Raw genomic sequence first — 20309 nt, forward strand, 5'->3', positions numbered from 1 at the left:
CGCAATTGTCAGTTAAATTGACAGAGTGGCGTATTGCAAAAAATGACCTGCTCATTAAGGGGGGAAATCTTCCGGTCTGTATGTGGTTATAAATAAAATTATAAAGACAAATACTATTAATAAAGTATTAAAATAAACAAGCCTGAGCAATCATGACTACATATACAGTGATAAAAGCAAAAGCAGGCATGGGAAAGTGGGCACACACAGTTTGCAAGGGAAATGGCAAAGGAAATGAGAATTAGCTTCTGGTGTGTGGCCAAAATATTTCTTGAATTAGGTGAAAATTCGAACGATTTTTTTTAACATGCTAAAATGTTTACACATTTCAGTTTAGGCTCATCATTCACGATACAATCTGATTTTATAATCTCCTTTAGATATACCATCAACTGCGCAGTGCAAGGGCTTGACTGATTTGATGCAAACTGAATCAGTTGGTTAGGTTTGTCCTCATAATTTTGGTAACTCTAAAGCCCCATACACACGGTTGGACTTTGTACAAACTTTTCCGTGGACTTTTGTACAAAGGGCGTGGTCCACAAGTTTGTATTGCATACAAATCGGACTTTTTGACAAAAACACGAACGTAATGACGTCACAACGTACTGACGCCGCTTCAAAAGAGGACGTTCAATGACTCCAGCGCCACCTTTGGTCAACTTCTGTATTGTAGTCTGATCGTTTGTATAGGCTCTGAGCATGCGTGTTTGTACCTTGTACAAAAGTCCGATGCCTTTGCGTACACAAGGTCGGACTTTGCTCCATCGGACTTCTGTTGTCAAAAAGTTTGTCCGTTCGCACAGACAACAAAAGTCCGATGAAAACAGAAAAAGTTTGTCCGATGGAGCATACACACAGTCGGATGTTGCTCCAAAACAGCTAATTTGCATGTTTGTTGTCAAAAAGTCCGACCGTGTGTACGGGCCTTTACACAGATTGCACAGAAATTGTAAAATCATATTGAATGGTGTTGTCCAGCTTTGGAGAACTGGGTTGTGAAGTGATCACACCCCCTCATTGCTCATAGTGTCTATAATTATTTTCAGAGTTAATTATAGTTTTCTGGTGAAATCTAAAGTGGCGGGCGTTTAGGATGGCATGACTTTTTTAAATAGAAGAGCTGCAGGAAATAATTACAGGAAACAGTTTAGAGAACAAAGCTCGTTAAGATGGATCTGCTACGCTGTTTACTGGTAAACTGTCTGTGGTTATTGATGGCACGGGCAGGTAAGTGCTCTTACTTTATTTATTACTAGTGCAGTCTTGTACTATTAGCTGTTGATTAATGCAGAAAGATTGATAGTAGTGAAGTGATATCCTTTATTAGATAACTTGGGTTATTAAAGATGAAAGATTTTAGCAAGTTTTTCAGGCAATTCTGAAAATGTATACACAGCATTACAAAGAGGACAAATTCATTACAACCATTAATAAAAAAAATGTTATTCTTTTTGAAACTTTTGAGTAGTAATGGTGATTTTAAAGGGGTAAACTATCCACACACTGTCCACATTCCAACTGAATCAGACAACAGGTGGCCCTGGAGGAAATGATTACATTTCAAAATTTATCGAGTCAGGTCAAAAATGATCAGCAGTGTTAATTAATTGATGAAAATATTTTCGTTGAATAAATTAACACCATTTTATTTGACTAAAATATGACTAAAACAATTCATATGACAAAAATACAACCAAAACTAAAATGGCATTTTAGTCAAAAGAAATGGCTAAAATGGCTAAAACTAAACCGAAATTTGATGTCAAAATTAACACTACCAAGTTGCTGAAAGAAAAAAAAAGAAAAAATAAGAAAAATGCTTTTCTTATTTCTTTTTCTTAATATTTAATGTTAGTAATATATTTAGGTAATATGTGCAATAGCATTACAGCCAATAGAGTTTACATTTTTTTTTAAAAATATATTTTAATGTTGTACCTGTTTGCCAAAAAAAACTAATTTTTGTTTGTTTATGAAACATGAAACTTTATTTATAAAGACATTATATATCACAACAGCTAAATCTTTGTCTGTAGTGCAGTGTTAATTTCATCAACTGAAATAAAATATAAATTAATTCTGTAAATAATTGACAAAAATGCGACTAAAACTAAAAGGATTGAGAATTAGATGACTAAAATACGACTAAAACTAAAATGCCATTTTAGTCAAAAGACTAAAAAATAACTAAAACTAAATTTTGATGTAAAAATAAACACTGCATTACCACATAAGAATATGTAGGGGGCATCTACTAAGCTGCTAAAAGAAAGAAAAAAAAATGCTATTTTTCCTAATATATATTGGTAATAAACAATATATACAACAAATATTTTCAAGTTGTACTTCTACTTGTATAAAAGCAATATTTTTGTTTGTTTATGAAACTTGGTTTTATTTATAAAGATGATATATATTGCAATGGTTAAATCTGTGTCTGAAGTGCATGTTCAAACCTTAATATCAGAAATAATAACATGCTATAAAATTTTTACTCCAGGAGTATATAATGAGCAATTCTAAGGCTCCATGCACACTGAAGCTCAAAAAAGCTTTTTCTGGACGCCAGATTGCTGGCAGAAAATGCTGGTTGAAAAACCTGCTTTTAACAGCGTTTTGTACTAGCGTTTATGAGCGTTTATGGGCGTTTTTAATAAAAATACACAGAGAACACTCCAAAAATCCCACAGTGCATTCCAAACTCCCACAATGCATTGAAAAAATAGTACGCCGAACACTAACTAACACGTGTTTATGAGCATTTATGCACGTTTATCAGCGTTTGTTGTTTTTTGGAGGTGACAACGGCACTTTGAATGCAAATTTCTGGCGTTCAGAAAAAAGCCCATAAACTCCACTGCTCATTAAAGCTAAAAAAAACGTCCATGTGTGCATGGACACATAGGCTAACATAGAGTGGAGTTTATGGGCTTTTAAAAAAAATGCCCAAATTCCAATAAACTGCAGTTTATGAGCTCAAGTCAAAAGACTATATCTAAAACTAAATAAAAAATTGAGATAAAAATTAACACTGCAGAACAGTGACTACAACCTATCATGTGCAGTTACTATATGGGTATTTAGGTGGTCACATTACCTGTTTAGTGTGGATGGAGGGATTTATTGATTTTCTTATGTTCAGCCCCAGCCTGTCAATACAATTCTAGAATTTTTTTCATTCAGCCTGCTATACAATGCAGATTGAGAAACCATCCACTGCATCTTTAACTGATCCTCAACATTATCACACAAATGAAAATAAGAAGGTACGTGATTCTGCACTCTGTGGGCACTGGCGACCTTTTCCCGCTGTGATTAGACACAGAGGGAGCCAAGCAGTGAGTCCCAGCGAACCCTATGTCTGCTGGGACTCACCGATCACTCCCGATAGTGGCAGAATCCTATTCTGTTAGTAGGGAAGACAGGGATCCTGTTTCTGCTAAGCAGGAACACAGATCTCTGTCTTCCCACAGTACTAACACCTCCCACACAGTACACAAGCACTCCCTAGGCACACATTTAACCACTTGATCACCCTAGATGTTAACCCCTTACCTTAACTTTTTAAGACCGGAACGAGGGACACCTATTAGCAAAAGTATGTAGGCATAGGACACACCCCCTGCCATGCCCTCTTAACCGCTTAGCGGCTGCCCACCGTAGATTTACCTGGTACATGATCTGACAGTTCTGGGTCTGTGATTGGACACAGCAGAAGCCAATCAGTGGGTCCGGTGGCCACGATGTCTGCCGTGACCCACCGATCATTCAGGAGAAAGGCAGGAAAGACAAAGCAGGAACATGAATATTTATATTCCCACAGTCAAAGCACATCCCCCACCGTTAGCAATCATTCCCAGGGCACACATTTAACCCTTTGATTGCCCCTGATGTTAACCCCTTACCTGCCAGTGTCATTAGTACAGTGACAGTCCTAAAAGTGTCAAAAGTCAATGATCGCCACCATTACTAGTAAAAAAGAAAAAAAAATATATAAAATGAGATAAAGATAAATAATTTCAGAACTTTTTCCATCTTTAATGAGGCCTATAAACTGTACAACTCAATTGAAAAACAAACTGAAATCTTTTAGTTGGAGGATGGTTGCATAAGTGTGCACATCCTTATACTAATACTTTGTTGAAGCACCTTTTGATTTTATTACAACACTCAGTCTTTTTTGGAGTGAGTCTATCAACATGGCACATTTTGGCTTGACAATATTTGCCCTCTCTTCTTTGCAAAAACACTCCAAATCTGTCAGATTGGGAAGTCATCTTCTGTGCACATCCCTCTTCAGATCACCCCACAGATTTTCAATCGGATTCAGGTCTGGGCTCTGACTGGGCCATTCCAAAACTTAAATTTTCTTCTGGTGAAGCCATGCCTTTGTTGATTTTGATGTATGTTTTGGGTCGTTGTCATGCTGAAAGATGAAGCTCCTCTTCATGTCCAGCTTCCTAGCAGAAGCCTGAAGGTTTTGAGCCGATATTGACTTGGAACTGTTCATTATTCCCTCTACCTTGACTAAGGCCCCTGTTCCAGCTGAAGAAACACAGCCCCAATGCATGATGCTCCCACCACCATGCTTCACCGTGGCTATGACGTTCTTTTGGTGATGTGCAGTGGTGTTTTTGCGGCAAACATATCTTTTGGAATTATGACCAAAAAGTTCAACGTTGGTTCAACATTGGTTTCAAAAGACCTTAACACATTTTCCCACATGCTTTTGGGAGACTTCAGATGTGTTTTTGCAAAATTTAGCCAGGCTTGGATGTTTTTCTTCATAAGAAAAGGCTTCTGTCTTGCCACTCTACCCCATAGCTCAGACATATGAAGAATACGGGAGATTGTTGTCACATGTACCACATATTGCTATAGGCCTCTTGGCACCCTCCCTGACCAGTCTTCTTCTCATCTTTTCATCAATTTTGGAGGGGCGTCCAGTTCTTATTGATGTCACTGTTGTGCCATATTTTCTCCATTTGATGATGACTGTCTTCACTGTGTTCCATGGTATATCTAATACCTTGGACATTTTTTTGTACCCTTCACCTGACTGATATATTTTAACAATGAGATCCTTCTGATGCTTTGGAAGCTCTCTGTGGACCATTGCTTTTGCTGTAGGATAAGCCTAAGAAAATTAAAGGAAAGACCTACTAGAACAAATTAACTTTATTTGGGGTTAATCGGAGGAACTTTAAAGGATGGCATGTGACTCCTATTTAACATGAGTGTGAATGTTATTGCTTAATTCTGCACACAGCTACATCCCCAGTTATAAGAGGGTGTGCACACTTATGCAACAACATTATTTTAGTTTTTTAGTTTTTATTTCCCCCCTAAAAGATTTCAGTTTGTTTTTCAACTGAGTTGTACAGTTTATAGGTCACATTAAAGGTGGAAAAAGTTTTGAAATGATTTATCTTTGTCTCATTTTTTTTTATATGCACTGTACAGTGTGATTTTTTTTTTAACCAAAAATGTGTAACAGAATACATATTGGCCTAAACTGATAAATCAAAAAAATTTTCTACATTTTTTTTTTATTGAGAATGCTTTATAGCAGAAAGTAAGTGTAGCGGTCATAACCCGTTGCAGGGTGGCCTTCACTTATTGGGCTTACCAGTTACCTTCTCTTGGCCTACTCTTCCACATCTAGGGGTTCTCAGGGTTGATACCCAACGACTTGAACACTGACACAGATAAAGTCCTTTTCAAAAGGTTTTATTTTGCGGTAGTAACATCTAAAAAAAACAGTCTCTCATGGTAACAGAGGGCACGGGTGAAGAACTCAGGCACCTTGAACTGCAGGTCTAGCAAAATCTCTAATACCACCCAGAGAGTAGCCACTCACAGCTGGGTACTTCAAGGCTGAACAGATCTCTAGCCAGGGATCATGGCAGTCAGCACGTTGACTCAAATACTTGAAACAATCATGTGAACGTGTACAAGTTGTAACTGAGGGTGAACGGGAACCTTTTTCCTCAGTACCTGGAACGTTCTCTGTCTCCTCAATGGTACTGGAAAAGCGTGGATTCGTCAATGTCCTTCCCAACTCAGTAACCAGGCACTTCTTTGGATGCCACTTGCTGGCCCTCCTCCGAAGACTCCTCCCCCAGTCACTTCCATGAGCTATGGCGCCTCTCCAAGCTGAGAGCACACCCGGACACCTTGAATCCTCCCTCGGTTACTGTGCCTCGGACCAGCCGGTTCCGAGGCTCGGGAACAGACGGATCCCTACCCCAGACTAGGCATGTCTATTAGGGGCCTCTGACAGGAACATGTTGCGGGATGTTGAACACCCCGTGACCGGGACCCCTTATGGGGCTACCCCGGTCCTGGAACCAGAACAGACCACACGGGCCTCACAAACTCCTCTCTTGAACACCTGACCCACACCTCTTAAGTAGCCCTTCCCAGACTCCTCGGCGGGCCCCGGCACTCCCATTGATTGGTTCCGAGAAGGCTGATACCTAAACATCCAACCAGGCCTGGTTCTGGCCTGTCACATGCACCTCACTGTTCACATGACCAGGCAGAACTTCCAAACACAGCCCGGCCAGACTGATGTTAATGCCCACCTAATTAATTAACCCTCAGAACCCCTACTGTTCTGAGGCAAAAACTAAATTTACATGCGTAGGACATTTTGTCCAAAATGTCATCCGCTACATAAGAAATATATTTTTTTTTTCAAATTTGTCAGGCTTTTTTTGGATATAATGCAAATTTTTTTGGGGATACAGCTTTGCACTCCCACGCAATTGTCAGTTAAAGTAACACAGTGCCATATTGCAAAAATGTGCCTGGTCATGAAGGGGGTAAACCTTTCGAAGCTGAAATAGGTAAAGGAGAATTATACAAAAAAAAAGATTAGCCAAACCCACAATGAGGAGGAATGAGGGATAGAGGGATGGTTCCAAATCAGGGACAGTTGGGAGCTATTCTTTAACCTTCTATCTATTCCATCTCGTCAGTTCCATCTAAAATCCCAAACACATTTATTTTACTTTCACACACATACTCACATATTTGACGAGCTGAGCTGCCCTAGGTTCACCACACACATTTATCTTTAACCAACAGCCTCAACAAATCTCAATCATGCAAACAAACAATATCAGATATAGAAGGAAACCCTGTCTCACACATACATCGTTTGTCAGCCAACCATTACTGGAATTTGTACTCTACTCAATACTCCCATAGGCCTCATGTACACTGCAGCTGCTAAATTCATGTTTAGGATCAGTTGGGCAGTTTTTTCATATGCTGTTGCCTGCAAGCAAGGAGAGAGAGAGAGAGAAAGGGAAAAAAATACATAGTTAACCCCTTCATGCCTAAGCCTTTTTCTGACACTTTTTGCTTACGTTAAAATCAGTATTTTTTGCTAGAAAATGAACCCCTAACATTATATATATATTTTTTGGCAGAGATTCTAGAGAATAAAATTGCGATCGTTGCAATAATTTTATGTCACGCTGCATTTGCTCAGCGGTCTTTCAAATTAACCACTTAAGTCCCGGACCATTTGGCTGGCAAAAGTGTTTTTTTGCAATTCGGCACTGCGTCGTTTTAACTGACAATTTGCGACGTGGCTCCCAAACAAAATTGATGTCCTTTTTTCCCCACAAATAGAGCTTTCTTTTGTTCACCCCTGCGGTTTTTATTTTTTGCGCTATAAAAAAAAAAATAGCGACAATTTTGAAAAAAAACGCAATATTTTTATTTTTTGCTATAATAAAATATAGCCACAAAAATGTATAAAAAATGTTTTTTCCTCAGTTTAGGCCGATACGTATTCTTCTACATATTTTTGGTAAAAAATAAATAAAAATAAATCGCAATAAGCGTTTTTTGATTGGTTTGCGCAAAAGTTATAGCGTCTACAAAATATAATTTTTGCCATAAGTTTTATGGCATTTTTATTAATTTTTTTTTTACTAGTAATGGCGTCAATCAGCGATTTTTTTTATCATGACTGCGACATTATGGCGGACAGATATGACACCTTTGGCGCTATTTTGGGACCATTTACATTTATACAGCGATCAGTGCGATTAAAAATGCATTGATTTCTGTGTAAATGTGACTGGCAGTGAAGGGGTTAACCACTAGGGGCAATGAAGGGGTTAAGTGTATCCTAGGGAGTGATTCTAACTGTAGGGGGGAGAGGCTGTGTGTGACACCACACTGATCACCGCTCCTGATTACAGGGAGCAGAGATCAGTGTCACTAGGCAGAATGGGGAAATGCTTGTTTACATCAGCATTTCCCCGTTCTTCTTCTCCATGAGATGATCACAGGTATCCACACAGACATAGAGTCTGCGGGACCCGCAATCACACTCACGGAGGTCGTGGTGAGTGCGCCCGCACACCGCTTCTTAAAGGGCAATGTACAGGTATGTTAATCTGCCTGTAAGTGCCCTTCTGCCAACGTATATCAGTGTTCTGCTTTGTGTTGTTGAACTGTTGTATAACACTAGTCAGACAGCTTAACAATAATTCAGAAGTCAAGAAAGGTGATCTGTATGTATTCTGTTTTCCAAATAACTTTGTAAAACTACAACATAAGCATAAACAAAACATATGTGTCAGTACATTAAACATTATACAGCAGCCTCACTCTATCAGTGGGAGTACTCACAAACAATTCCATCATTAGTCCAGGAATAGATCAAGAGCTGCATGCAGTCTGCTAGATCCAGGAGCGGTCATGAAATACAGTTCCAGGTTAAAGGTTACTGCCTTTCACTCTGAGGAAAATACCACTTCCTATCAAGCTCTGGCAAAAGAATAACTAACTTTGACCACTAGATGGCAGAAATGTAAACTAACATTGCAGTATAATCTGTAACAGCATATTGCACACATTTACTATGAACAATATGGGCAGAACAATCGGCGTGAGCCGGTCGGCAAGAGGTTACATTTTTTCAAAGAAACACACTTTCTTTTTTTTTTTCAAATAACATATTTATTTATTTTTTCCAAAGAGTGCATTACACGTCATGCATTACTACGTCATAGTAAAACAGCAAGAAAAGAAATGAGTAGGCTGCAGGGACCATCCACCCATTGGCCCGTCCCAGTGGGCCCCCCGGGGCCGGCAAATACCAGTCCGGGGGGGCCCCCCGCGAACAACCGGGACGACCCTGAGGATTAAAAAATGGCGTTACCCACCATAGGGTCCAATGGGGTAGCCCCGCACTCAGTCATGAACATCTACAAACAGTATCAACCTCCCATGACAAGCATCATCCACGAAGTAGTGTGCTAAAGGAGCAACAAGGCACGTCTGGAAACAAGAGCATAGATGAGAAGGATAGGAGATGAGAGGGATAAGGAGAAAGAGAGAAAGTGTAGCAAAGGAGGAAAAGAAAAGAGAAAAGAGAGAGGGGGGGAGGCGGACGTGGGGAAGGAGGGGTAGGGAAAAGAAGGGGATATCGTCACTGTGTGTGGTCCATGCAGCTTTTTCACATCTGGTTCTCCCGGGAGTTCCATGGGCTCCAGACCAGATCATGGGCCTCGAGCCGGTCCTGTATCCTGGCGGTCATCCTCTCCATCAACTCCACGTCCTGAATTCTAGCATGGAGTGCTCCGAGAGCGGGGGGCAGCACCTTCTTCCAATGTAGGGCTATTAGGCATCTCGCCGCTGTCAGGGTATGTCGTGACAATTTCTTGCGGGACTTCATCAGTTTAGGGAAAGGGATGCCCAACAAGAAGGTTTTAGGGTCCAGGACCACTCGCCGATCCAAGAGATCAGACAAGAGGCGCCGGACCCCCTCCCAGAAGGGAACCACAAGGGGACATTGCCAGAAGATGTGGAACAGCGTGCCTTTATGGGTCAAGCATCGCCAGCATCTGTCAGAGGTGGTGGGGTAAATGGCGTGAAGAATGTCCGGAGTCATGTACCAGAAAAATAAAATTTTGTACGCGTTCTCCCTATAGAGCATGCATAGAGAGCTTTTCGAGGCCTGGGACCATATCGTCTGCCATTGCTCGTCCGTAATCTCCTCACCCAGCTGTTCCTCCCACTTGAGCATATAAGCATGTTTGCCCCCTGGAGCTAGCGGGGGGTATTAAGGATTTTATATATAGCTGATATCAATCCCCTTTGGGTCGTGCCCTCTAGGATTATGGTCTCAAAAGCGGAGGGAGGGGAGAAGCGCAAGTCAGAGGATATGGTCTGGACGAAGTGTCTTATCTGCAGATAGCTGTAGAAGCTCTGTCTTGGGAGGTCGAATTTGGACTGAGAAACACACTTTCATGAAGCCTTAGGATACATTTGCTAGCCTTGGTGTGAAGGACAGCAACAGGAATCTGCTGATTTTGCCACTTGTGAATAACAGCTATGCATCCAGCAGCACTCATCTCAGAAAATTTGCTGGCAGTTAAGAAAGCCATGGATAGTTGCAGATGCTGCTGACCTGTCATTGCAGTGCACAGGGCTCAGCAGCTGCAGTTAGCCACTCACAGGTGGCAAAAACAGCTGCAGGAATTAGGAAATCTCTGCCACTGTCCTTTTCATTGCGACTAGATGCCCATGCAAATGTAGACTTATATATACACAGTGTACACCATATCCATCCAATCATTCTTACTGGCACCCTATTCTCTACAACACCTTTAAACATAAAATCATGCACCACCCGCTCATACACTTTTTCAAAGTCAACAGCCAAAACCACAACTGCTCATTATCTTTCATACCTCAACAAATCTCTCAATCATAACAGACTTTCCACAATCATTCTCTCCAGTACAGGACACACTTCTTCCTTCCCAACCATCAGTCGCTCCATACAAACGGTCAGCCAAATCTTTTATTTATTCCTATTTTTTATATAGTAGCACAATAAAACTTTCAGACATACAACCTGGCAACCTACCTGAAAGACATACCTCATACACACAATCACCAATCGTATCCTTAAAAATTTAGCAAAACTCAACAAGCAGCAACTGATGTTCAGAAATACATAAAGGGATTCGGTACACATAATAGAATAATGAGAATTAAAGCCAAGCCAGACCCTGGTGAAAAGAGAGGAGAAGGAAAAACTGAATGTTTTGGGGTGTAGAAACCCCCTTTCCACAAAACCAAAACCCATCCACAGGGAAGGGTTGGGCAGGGAAATGCTCTTTATTGCATTGGGATTAAGCCTTGGGTTAAAAACAGTAAGGGGAGTCCCTCCAAAAAGGCATACTCCCTCACTGCTAACCTTCAGGTACAGTGCCTTGCGAAAGTATTCGGCCCCCTTGAACTTTTGAACCTTTTGCCACATTTCAGGCTTCAAACATAAAGATATAAAATTTTTATTTTTTGTGAAGAATCACCAACAAGTGGGACACAATTGTGAAGTGGAAAGAAACCTATTGGATATTTTAAACTTTTTTAGCAAATAAAAAACTGAAAAGTGGTGCGTGCAAAATTATTCGGCCCGTTTACTTTCAGTGCAGCAAACTCACTCCAGAAGTTCAGCGAGGATCTCTGAATGATCCAATGTTGTCCTAAATGACTGATGGTGATAAATAGAATCCACCTGTGTGTAATCAAGTCTCTGTATAAATGCACCTGCTCTGTGATAGTCTCAGGGTTCTGTTGAAAGCGCAGAGAGCATCATGAAGACCAAGGAACACACCAGGCAGGTCCGCAATACTGTTGTGGAGAAGTTTAAAGCCGGATTTGGATACAAAAAGATTTCCCAAGCTTTAAACATCCCAAGGAGCACTGTGCAAGCGATCATTTTGAAATGGAAGGAGTATCAGACTACTGCAAATCTACCAAGACCTGGCCATCACTCTAAACTTTCAGCTCAGACAAGGAGAAGACTGATCAGAAATGCAGCAAAGAGGCCCATGATCACTCTGGATGAACTGCAGAGAACTACAGCTGAGGTGGGAGAGTCTGTCCATAGGACAACAATCAGTCATACACTGCACAAATCTGGCCTTTATGGAAGAGTGGCAAGAAGAAAGCCATTTCTCAAAGATATCCATAAAAAGTCTCGTCTAAAGTTTGCCACAAGCCACCTAGGAGACACACCAAACATGTGGAAGAAGGTGCTCTGGTCAGATGAAACCAAAATCGAACTTTTTGCTCACAATGCAAAACGATATGTTTGGCGTAAAAGCAACACAGCTCATCACCCTCAACACACCATCCCCACTGTCAAACATGGTGGTGGCAGCATCATGTTTTGGACCTGCTTTTCTTCAGCAGGGACAGGGAAGATGGTTAAAATTGAGGGGAAGATGGATGCAGCCAAATACAGGACCATTCTGGATGAAAACCTGTTGGAGTCTGCAAAAGACCTGAAACTGGGACGGAGATTTATCTTCCAACAAGACAATGATCCCAAACATACAGCAAAATCTACAAAGGAATGGTTCACAAATAAACGTATCCAGGTGTTAGAATGGCCAAATCAAAGTCCACACCTGAATCCAATCGAGAATCTGTGGAAAGAGCTGAAAACTGCTGTTCACAAACACTCTCCATCCAACCTCACTGAGCTCGAGCTGTTTTGCAAGGAAGAATGGGCAAGAATTTCAGTCTCTCGATGTGCAAAACTGATAGAGACATACCCCAAGCGACTTGCAGCTGTAATCGCAGCAAAAGGTGGCTCTACAAAGTATTAACGCAAGGGGGCCGAATAATTTTGCACGCCCCACTTTTCATTTTTTTATTAGTTAAAAAAGTTTCAAAAATCCAATAGATTTCGTTCCACTTCACAATTGTGTCCCACTTGTTGGTGATTCTTCACAAAAAATAAAAATTGTATATCTTTATGTTTGAAGCCTGAAATATGGCAAAAGGTTTAAAAGTTCAAGGGGGCCGAATACTTTCGCAAGGCACTGTACCTCTGGAAACGAATGGCCAGATTCAAGGCAGTAAAACCACACTGGATCTTATCCAAAAAGTAGCAAGTGCAAATGTGTGAGTAGGGCCCATACATGTACAATATCTCACAAAAGTGGGTACACCCCTCACATTTTTGTAAATATTTTATTCTATCTTTTCATGTGACAGCACAGAAGAAATTACACTTTGCTACAATCTAAAGTAGTGAGCGTACAGCTTGTATAACAGTGTAAATTTGCTGTGCCCTCAAAATAACTCAACACACAGCCATTGATGTCTAAACCGCTGGCAACAAAAGTGAGTACACTCCTAAGTGAAAATGTCCAAATTTGGCTCGAAAATTTCAATATTTTGTGTGGCCACCATTATTTTTCAGCACTGCCTTAACCCTCTTGGGCATGGAGTTCACCAGAGCTTCACAGGCTGTCACTGGAATCCTCTTCCACTCCTCCATGACAACATCAGGGAGCTTGTAGATGTTAGAGACCTTGCGCTCCTCCACCTTCCATTTGAGAATGCTCCGCAGATGCTCAATAGGGTTTAGGTCGGGAGTATGGATGAGTTGAACACCCCCCAGTTCCGTTCGCACCAGAACTTGCAAACAGACTAAAAATTTGTGCGAACATGCAAACACCATTAAAGTCTATGGGATACGAATGTGAAAAGTACTCATTTTAAAGGCTTATATGCAAGTTATTGCCCTAAAAAGTGTTTGGGGACCTGGGTCCTGCCCAGGGGACATATATTAATGCTAAAAAAAAGTTTTTAAAAAGGAGCAGTGGTTTTAAGAATGCTTAAAGTGTCAAGGAGGATTGACAGAATTTTCTCCATTGTGGAACAACAGGAATTTCCAGGAAATGGTTGCAATGGGAAAGGTCCAAGAGTGGGAAATTAAAGGGATAGATAAAGTGATCCATCTATATGAGGGTAGTACTTTAAAAACTTTCGCTGCCCTAAGAGCAGAATTTGAAATTCCCAATCAGTCATTTTATAAATATTTGCAAATTCGGCATGCCCTGAATGCACAGTTTGGTAATCAGGGACCAGGATGGAACAAATCCCCAGTTCTTCAAAAGTTATTTAAGGCCAAGAAGAGGGGATTTGTTTCAGAAATATATCCACATATCTGTAAAGGAGTGTTAACAGGAGCGGAAAGTCTTAAAAATAGGGGAAAATGGGAGGTTGATGTAGGAGAGATTACAGAAGAGCAGTGGCGTGAGGTATTAGAGAGGGGACATATGGTATCGGTTTCACCGGCGCAGAAAATTTCAGCCCTAATGCTGATACATAGAGTATACTACACCCCCAAGAGACTGTTTCAGTTTGGACGGAGAACAGATGCTAATTGCCCCAGATGTCAGGAAATGGGGGATTTACTGCATATGGTGTGGAGGTGTCCAAAATTATTTTGTTACTGGACAGGGGTGATTGATACTATAAATAAAACCTATGGAGTTAAGTTAGTAATGGAACCTAGGTTATGCTTATTAGGAGTAGGAGAAGGAAATGGGGGTATGTTATGACCATTTAAAGTAATGTTGAGGTGCCTTTTTCAAGATAGAAAAATAATAATGCAAAAATGCCAAGCTAGGACGCCCCCCCGTAGAAGAATGGATTAGTACAGTAACGGAAACAGTTTGGAAAGAAAAAGTAGTATATACACAGAGAGGGAATTATAGAGAATTTGAGAAAATGTGGAAACCGTGGATGGAGAAACTGGGTTACCCTATATGAGATGTGAAGAAAAATGGAATTCCCTAGAATAAATAATAGTGTAATTGGACATCTAAAGAATAGTAAAAAAAAATGAGGAGAAGTGGGAGTACTGGATTTAGAGAAAAGGGAAATAGAGAAAAGGTAAAAGGAAATGTATGTATATATAGATTGGCGGAATAATTATGTTTTGTTTATAATTATTGATTTTGGATTTGATGTGAAAAATGGAATAAAGAATATTTAAATAAAAAGAATGCTTAAAGTGAAACAATAAAAATGAAATATTCCTTTAAATATTGTGTCTGGGGGGGGGGGGCTTAGTCTGCCTTTAAAGTAGCACATGTTTCCCATGTTTAGAAAAGTACTGAAAAAATGTCATTCAAAATTGCTCAAGGCTATAATGTATTGCCAGATCCTGGCAATATACACAAAAAATCATTTAAAAAATGATTTTCCCCCCTTTGGGTCTGGTATGGATATCAAGGTGAACTCCATGCCACTTTTTGGGGATATTAAGATGACCTTCCCCCCAAAATCCATACCAGACCCAAAGAGCCTAGTATGGACGGGGGAACCCATGCCATTTTTTTCATAATGCTGTCATAGGGCTCCCCTTAACCACTTCAATACACTATATTATATATTGTACACTGCACTATATACCTGGCACTGTATTATATATACTACACTGCGGGCACTATATACTCTGAATTTGCTATATATATATATATATATATATATATATATATATATATATATATATATATATATATATACTATACTGACTGCACTATATACTCTGAACTGCAGTATATATACTATACAAACTGCACTATATACTCTGTTGAAAAATTGGGCCTTAGGTGTTGTTGGTGCCAGAACACTGTAACCCCTCACAGTTACTCTTGTTGGGTGCAGGATTGGTCCCTGCTGTTAACCTGTTCCCATCTGTGCTATAGCCGAATGATGGTCACATCGCGGATCTACATTTCTGGGAGACTGTCAATAGACATCCTCCCCTTTGCGCACTGTGATCACTGAGTCAATGAGACATGATCCCTGCCCCTTACCACGTGATCAGCTGTCAGCCAATGTGTAAGCAGTCTTATATAGTGTGGGCCGTGGACTTAGTTCCCCAAAGGCACCCTGCCTGCTGAGGAGCGTGCTGTGAATGAGATTGGCCATAGCATGCAGGTCAGGTGCATGCTTTGGCCAATTATCACACAGCAATGCACTGAGGTCTTGGAATGCAATATATGGCACTTGAATTTGCTGCGAACGCCCCATAAAATTTGCTGTTCGGTGAACACCCAATGTTCGAGTCAAACTTACGTTTGACTCAAACTCTAAGCTCATCCCTAGTCTGGAGTCTGGATGCTTGGCCAGTCCATCACCTTTACCCTCAGCTTCTTTAGCAAGGCAATGGTCATCTTGGAGGCGTGTTTGGGGTCGTTATCATGTTGGAATACTGTCCCTCGGCCCAGTCTCTGAAGGGAGGGGAACATGCTCTGCTTCAGTATGTCACAGTACATGTTGGCATTCATGGTTCCCTCAATGAACTGTAGCTCCCCAGTGCCAGCAGCACTCATGCGGCCCCAGACCATGACACTCCCACCACCATGCTTGACTGTAGGCAAGACACACTTGTCTTTGTAAAACTCACCTTGTTGCGGCCACACACGCTTGACACCATCTGAACCAAATAAGTTTATCTTGGTCTCATCAGATCACAGGACATGGTTCCAGTAATCGATGTCCTTAGACAGCTTGTCTTCAGCAAACTGTCTGCGGGTTTTCTTATGCATTATCTTTAGAAGAGGCTTCCTTCTGGGATTACAGCCATGCAGACCAATTTGATGCGTATGGTCTGAGCACTGACAGGCTGATCCCCCCACCACTTCAACCTCTGCAGCAATGCTGGCAGCACCCATACATCTATTTCCCAAAGACAACCTCTGGATATGACGCTGAGCATGTGCACTCAACTTCTTTGGTCGACCATGGCGAGGCCTGTTCTGAGTGGAACCTGTTCTGTTAACCTCCTTGGCGGTATGATTATGTTATACAAGCTGTACACTCACTACTTTACATTGTAGCAAAGTGTAATTTCTTCAGTGTTGTCACATGAAAAGATATAAAATATTTACAAAAATGGGGGTGTACTCACTTTTGTGAGATACTGTATGTGAACAGTGGTTGTTAATTCACTGTTAATTACAGACTGATAAACTGTAAAGGTTTATATATAGTAGCCTATTGACCATTTTGGGTACTATAGCTTTTTTTGCCTCTTTACTGAGGCAATTTTTAAAGTTTGATATGTTTGGTATCTATTTAGTCATTGCAACTTTTATACATACATAATGTTATAACACAAAATTGAGCAAACATTAGAAAATTGCTATAGATGCAAAGTGGTTAAAACTGCCCTAAATTGAGATTATATTTCAGTAAAATAAATGTCAGACGTAAGGATAGGATGCTATGAAATGTTATATATATATTTTTTTAAAGTGCATGTAAGTAATGATTTCCTTAAAACACATGAAAATACGGTAGGATGATTTCTCTATGATGCATATAATATATGTGGTATATTAAAATGACCCTTTATAATTGTGGCCCTTTAACTTCAGATGTTTTAATTCTTCTCTGGACTTCACACAGAAAAGTGTCTAAATGAAGAACAGTTTCTCCTTTTTCATTCTCCAGAAATGCACTGTTTTCTGAAAGAGAAAATTAGATTGCTCTTGGCAAAGAAACTGTTTTTTTTGCATGAGGTCCTCTCTTTTTTACAGAATCGCACAGTCTCAAATATTACGGCACGGCTATCTCAAACCCTGTTGGATTTCCCCATTACGCCTTTAAAATGTATATTGATGATGTGGAGACGGCAAATTTTGACGATGAGACACAAATTTTTCAATCCAGCTTAAAAGGACGTGTTAATGCTGAGTACTGGATAGATCAAACATCAGATTCCCAACATTTTATTTGGCTTCAAAAGCAAAATATGTATTACGTAAATAGTGCTTTAAATCTAACACATGGTAAGTATTAAGATGCCCCTTTGGCTATTATATTATGTGTTGTGGCCCTCCCCTTTTCTTGTGTGGTTTTAGTTTGTCTAATAGATGACCTGATCAACCACTTCATGTCCAGACACTGACACACCTTTCCAGCTCGCACCATGTTTCATCTTTCAAAGTTGTCACTCTTTGTATGACAATTACTCAGTCATACAACAGTGTACCCAAATTACATTTAGACATATAAAACTTTATTTGGTAGTATTTAATTACCATTGGGTTTTTTATTTTTTGCTATATAAATGAACAAAAACCACACATTTTTAAGAAAATATATTTTTCCTAGTTTCTGCGAAAAAAAATAAAAAAAACTATTCTGCTACATTTCTTTGGTAAAAATAACCCAAATCAGTATATATTATTTAGTCTGTGTGAAAGATATAGAGTCAACAAACTATGATATATACTTAAAAATCAAGTAGACCTGATGAACTGTACTATATCTCATTCTTGAAGCACTAAAACCTCCGGTCAGTTAAAAATAAAAATGACCCCTTTTTGGAATGTAGACAGTCCAAGGTATTTAATAAAAGGCATGGTGAGTTTTTTGAAGTTGTAATCTTTTGTCACAATTTTTTAGAAAATGAAAAAGTTAATTTTTTTCACAAAGTTGTCATTTTAACAATGTATTTCTCATACACAGCATAGGCATATTAACAATTACACCCCAAAACACATTCTGCTACTCCTCCTGAGTATGAAGATACTACATGTCTAAGACTTTTTCACAACCTAACTGCATAGAGAGGCCCTAAATCCAAGGAGCAATAATAAAAATAACATCTAATTGCCTGAATACCTATCACATTTTGTTGAGTTCCAGGAGCACCAGGATAGTAGAAACACCCATAAAATGACCCCATTTAAGAAAGCAAACAATCCAAGGTATTTTATGAAAGGCATAGTGAATCGTTAGAAAATGTAATTTTTTACCGCATGTTTTTGGAAAATGCAGGAAACAAAATGAATGGTATTTTTTTATACAAAGTTGTCAATTAATAAGATATTTTTAAAACACATCATTGCCATGCTTAGAATTGCATTTTAAACACATTCTGCTACTCCTTTGGCAATACCACATCTGTGCAATGTTTTCATAAGCTACCCGCATACTGTACAGAGGCCCAAAATCCAAGGAGCACTTTCAGACTATCTAGAGCAGGGGTCTCAAACTGGCGGCCCTCCAGCTGTTGCAAAACCACAAGTCCCACAAGGCATTGCAAGGCTGACAGTTACAAGCATGACTCCCACAGGCAGAGGCATGATGGAACTTATAGTTTTGCAACAGCTGGAGGGTCACCAGTTTGAGACCCCTGATCTAGAGGCATAAATTATGCATCTAATAACAATCAGGGACACTGTAACTGGTATGGTGGTGATTATGGACACTGGGACTTGTATGGCAGTGATCAGGGATACTGGGACTGGTGTGGCAGTGATCAGGGATACCGGGACTGGTGTGAAGGTGATAAGGGACACTGGGACTGGTGTGGCAGTGACCAGGGACACAGGGAATGGTGTGCCGGTGATTGGGGACACTGGAACTGGTGTTGTGGTGATCAAGGACACTGGGATTGGTGTGGCAGTGATCAGGGACTCTGGAACTGGTGTGACAGTAATCAGGGACCTGTGACTAATGTGGGGGTGATTAGAGACACTGACTGGTGACAGTATTTAATAAAATTATAATACACTACACTGCTCTGCTCTGGGGAGGTGATCAGGAATTATTTATTTATTTTTTACACAGTTATTGCCTTTTGCAGTGATGATCACTGCTATAAGCAATTAGTAAAACCGTTCAAAAGGTTTGACCTTGTTTACTGGTTCCTTCATGTTTGTGGGTCTCCACAGATGTAGAAAAGCCACCGTAGATCGGATCGATTGCAAGCATACATGTTTACTGTACAAATCAACTACAAACACAGTCCACACTAGTGGTGTATCCTCCATGGGTGCAGGGTGTTCACTCCGAGGGGAGGAGGGCCCACTGTGACCCACCCTGCACACACAGTTTATTGTCCCTGGGTTCACAACCAGGGATGATCGATACGACAGGAGGGACAGCTGTAAGCTCCGTTCTCCCTGCATGACAGCCGCTTCTCCTCCAATTCCCTCTCCCGGCTATCAGTGCTTACAGCTGTCCCTCACACCGCTCCGATCCTCCCTGGCTGTTCTCCGTGTCCTCCTTCTCTTGTTCTTCTCCTCCATGCCTCAAGTTCTCTCTCAGCCCGCTGTGTCCTCCTTCTCTGCTTCCCCGTTCTCCTCCTCCCCCCATTCTTTTCTGGCCCGTTGTGTCTTCTTCCTCCACCCCCCCCCCCCTTAAAATGTTATTGGTTGAGAAGACATCAATGAAAAAAGACTAATAGCGAGTATACACGGTCAGAAGGCCAATGAGAGCTTTTTCGTCGGAAAATACGACCGTGTGTATGCTCCATCGGAATTTTGCTGCCCGAATTTCCACCAGCAAATAGCAGATAGAGAGCAGGTTCTCAATTTTTAAGAAGGAAATGCCAATCGTGTGTATGCAATTCCGACATGCAAAAACTCACACATGCTCAGATTCAACTACGAGATGGAAGCTATTGGCTACTGCCTATTGAACTTCCTTTTCCTAGGCCCGTT

General features: G+C 40.5%; 1 protein-coding gene across 1 annotated transcript in view; it reads left to right on the top strand.

Annotated features, from left to right (window-relative positions):
- The first annotated feature begins 1034 nt into the window (after window positions 1–1034).
- Window positions 1035–20309, top strand: part of LOC143984329 (class I histocompatibility antigen, F10 alpha chain-like) — a 42045-nt gene continuing 22770 nt past the window's right edge. The window contains exons 1-2 of the mRNA XM_077484571.1: window positions 1035–1230; window positions 17394–17645. Of these exons, the coding sequence (XP_077340697.1) occupies window positions 1173–1230; window positions 17394–17645 (310 nt within the window). The 5' untranslated portion in view covers window positions 1035–1172. The remainder of the gene's footprint in view (window positions 1231–17393; window positions 17646–20309) is intronic.

The sequence above is a fragment of the Lithobates pipiens genome, unplaced genomic scaffold, assembly GCF_037356315.1.
Source record: "Lithobates pipiens isolate NorthernLeopardFrog02 unplaced genomic scaffold, aLitPip1_a1.2 Scaffold_1, whole genome shotgun sequence".
Classification (NCBI taxonomy): domain Eukaryota; kingdom Metazoa; phylum Chordata; class Amphibia; order Anura; family Ranidae; genus Lithobates; species Lithobates pipiens.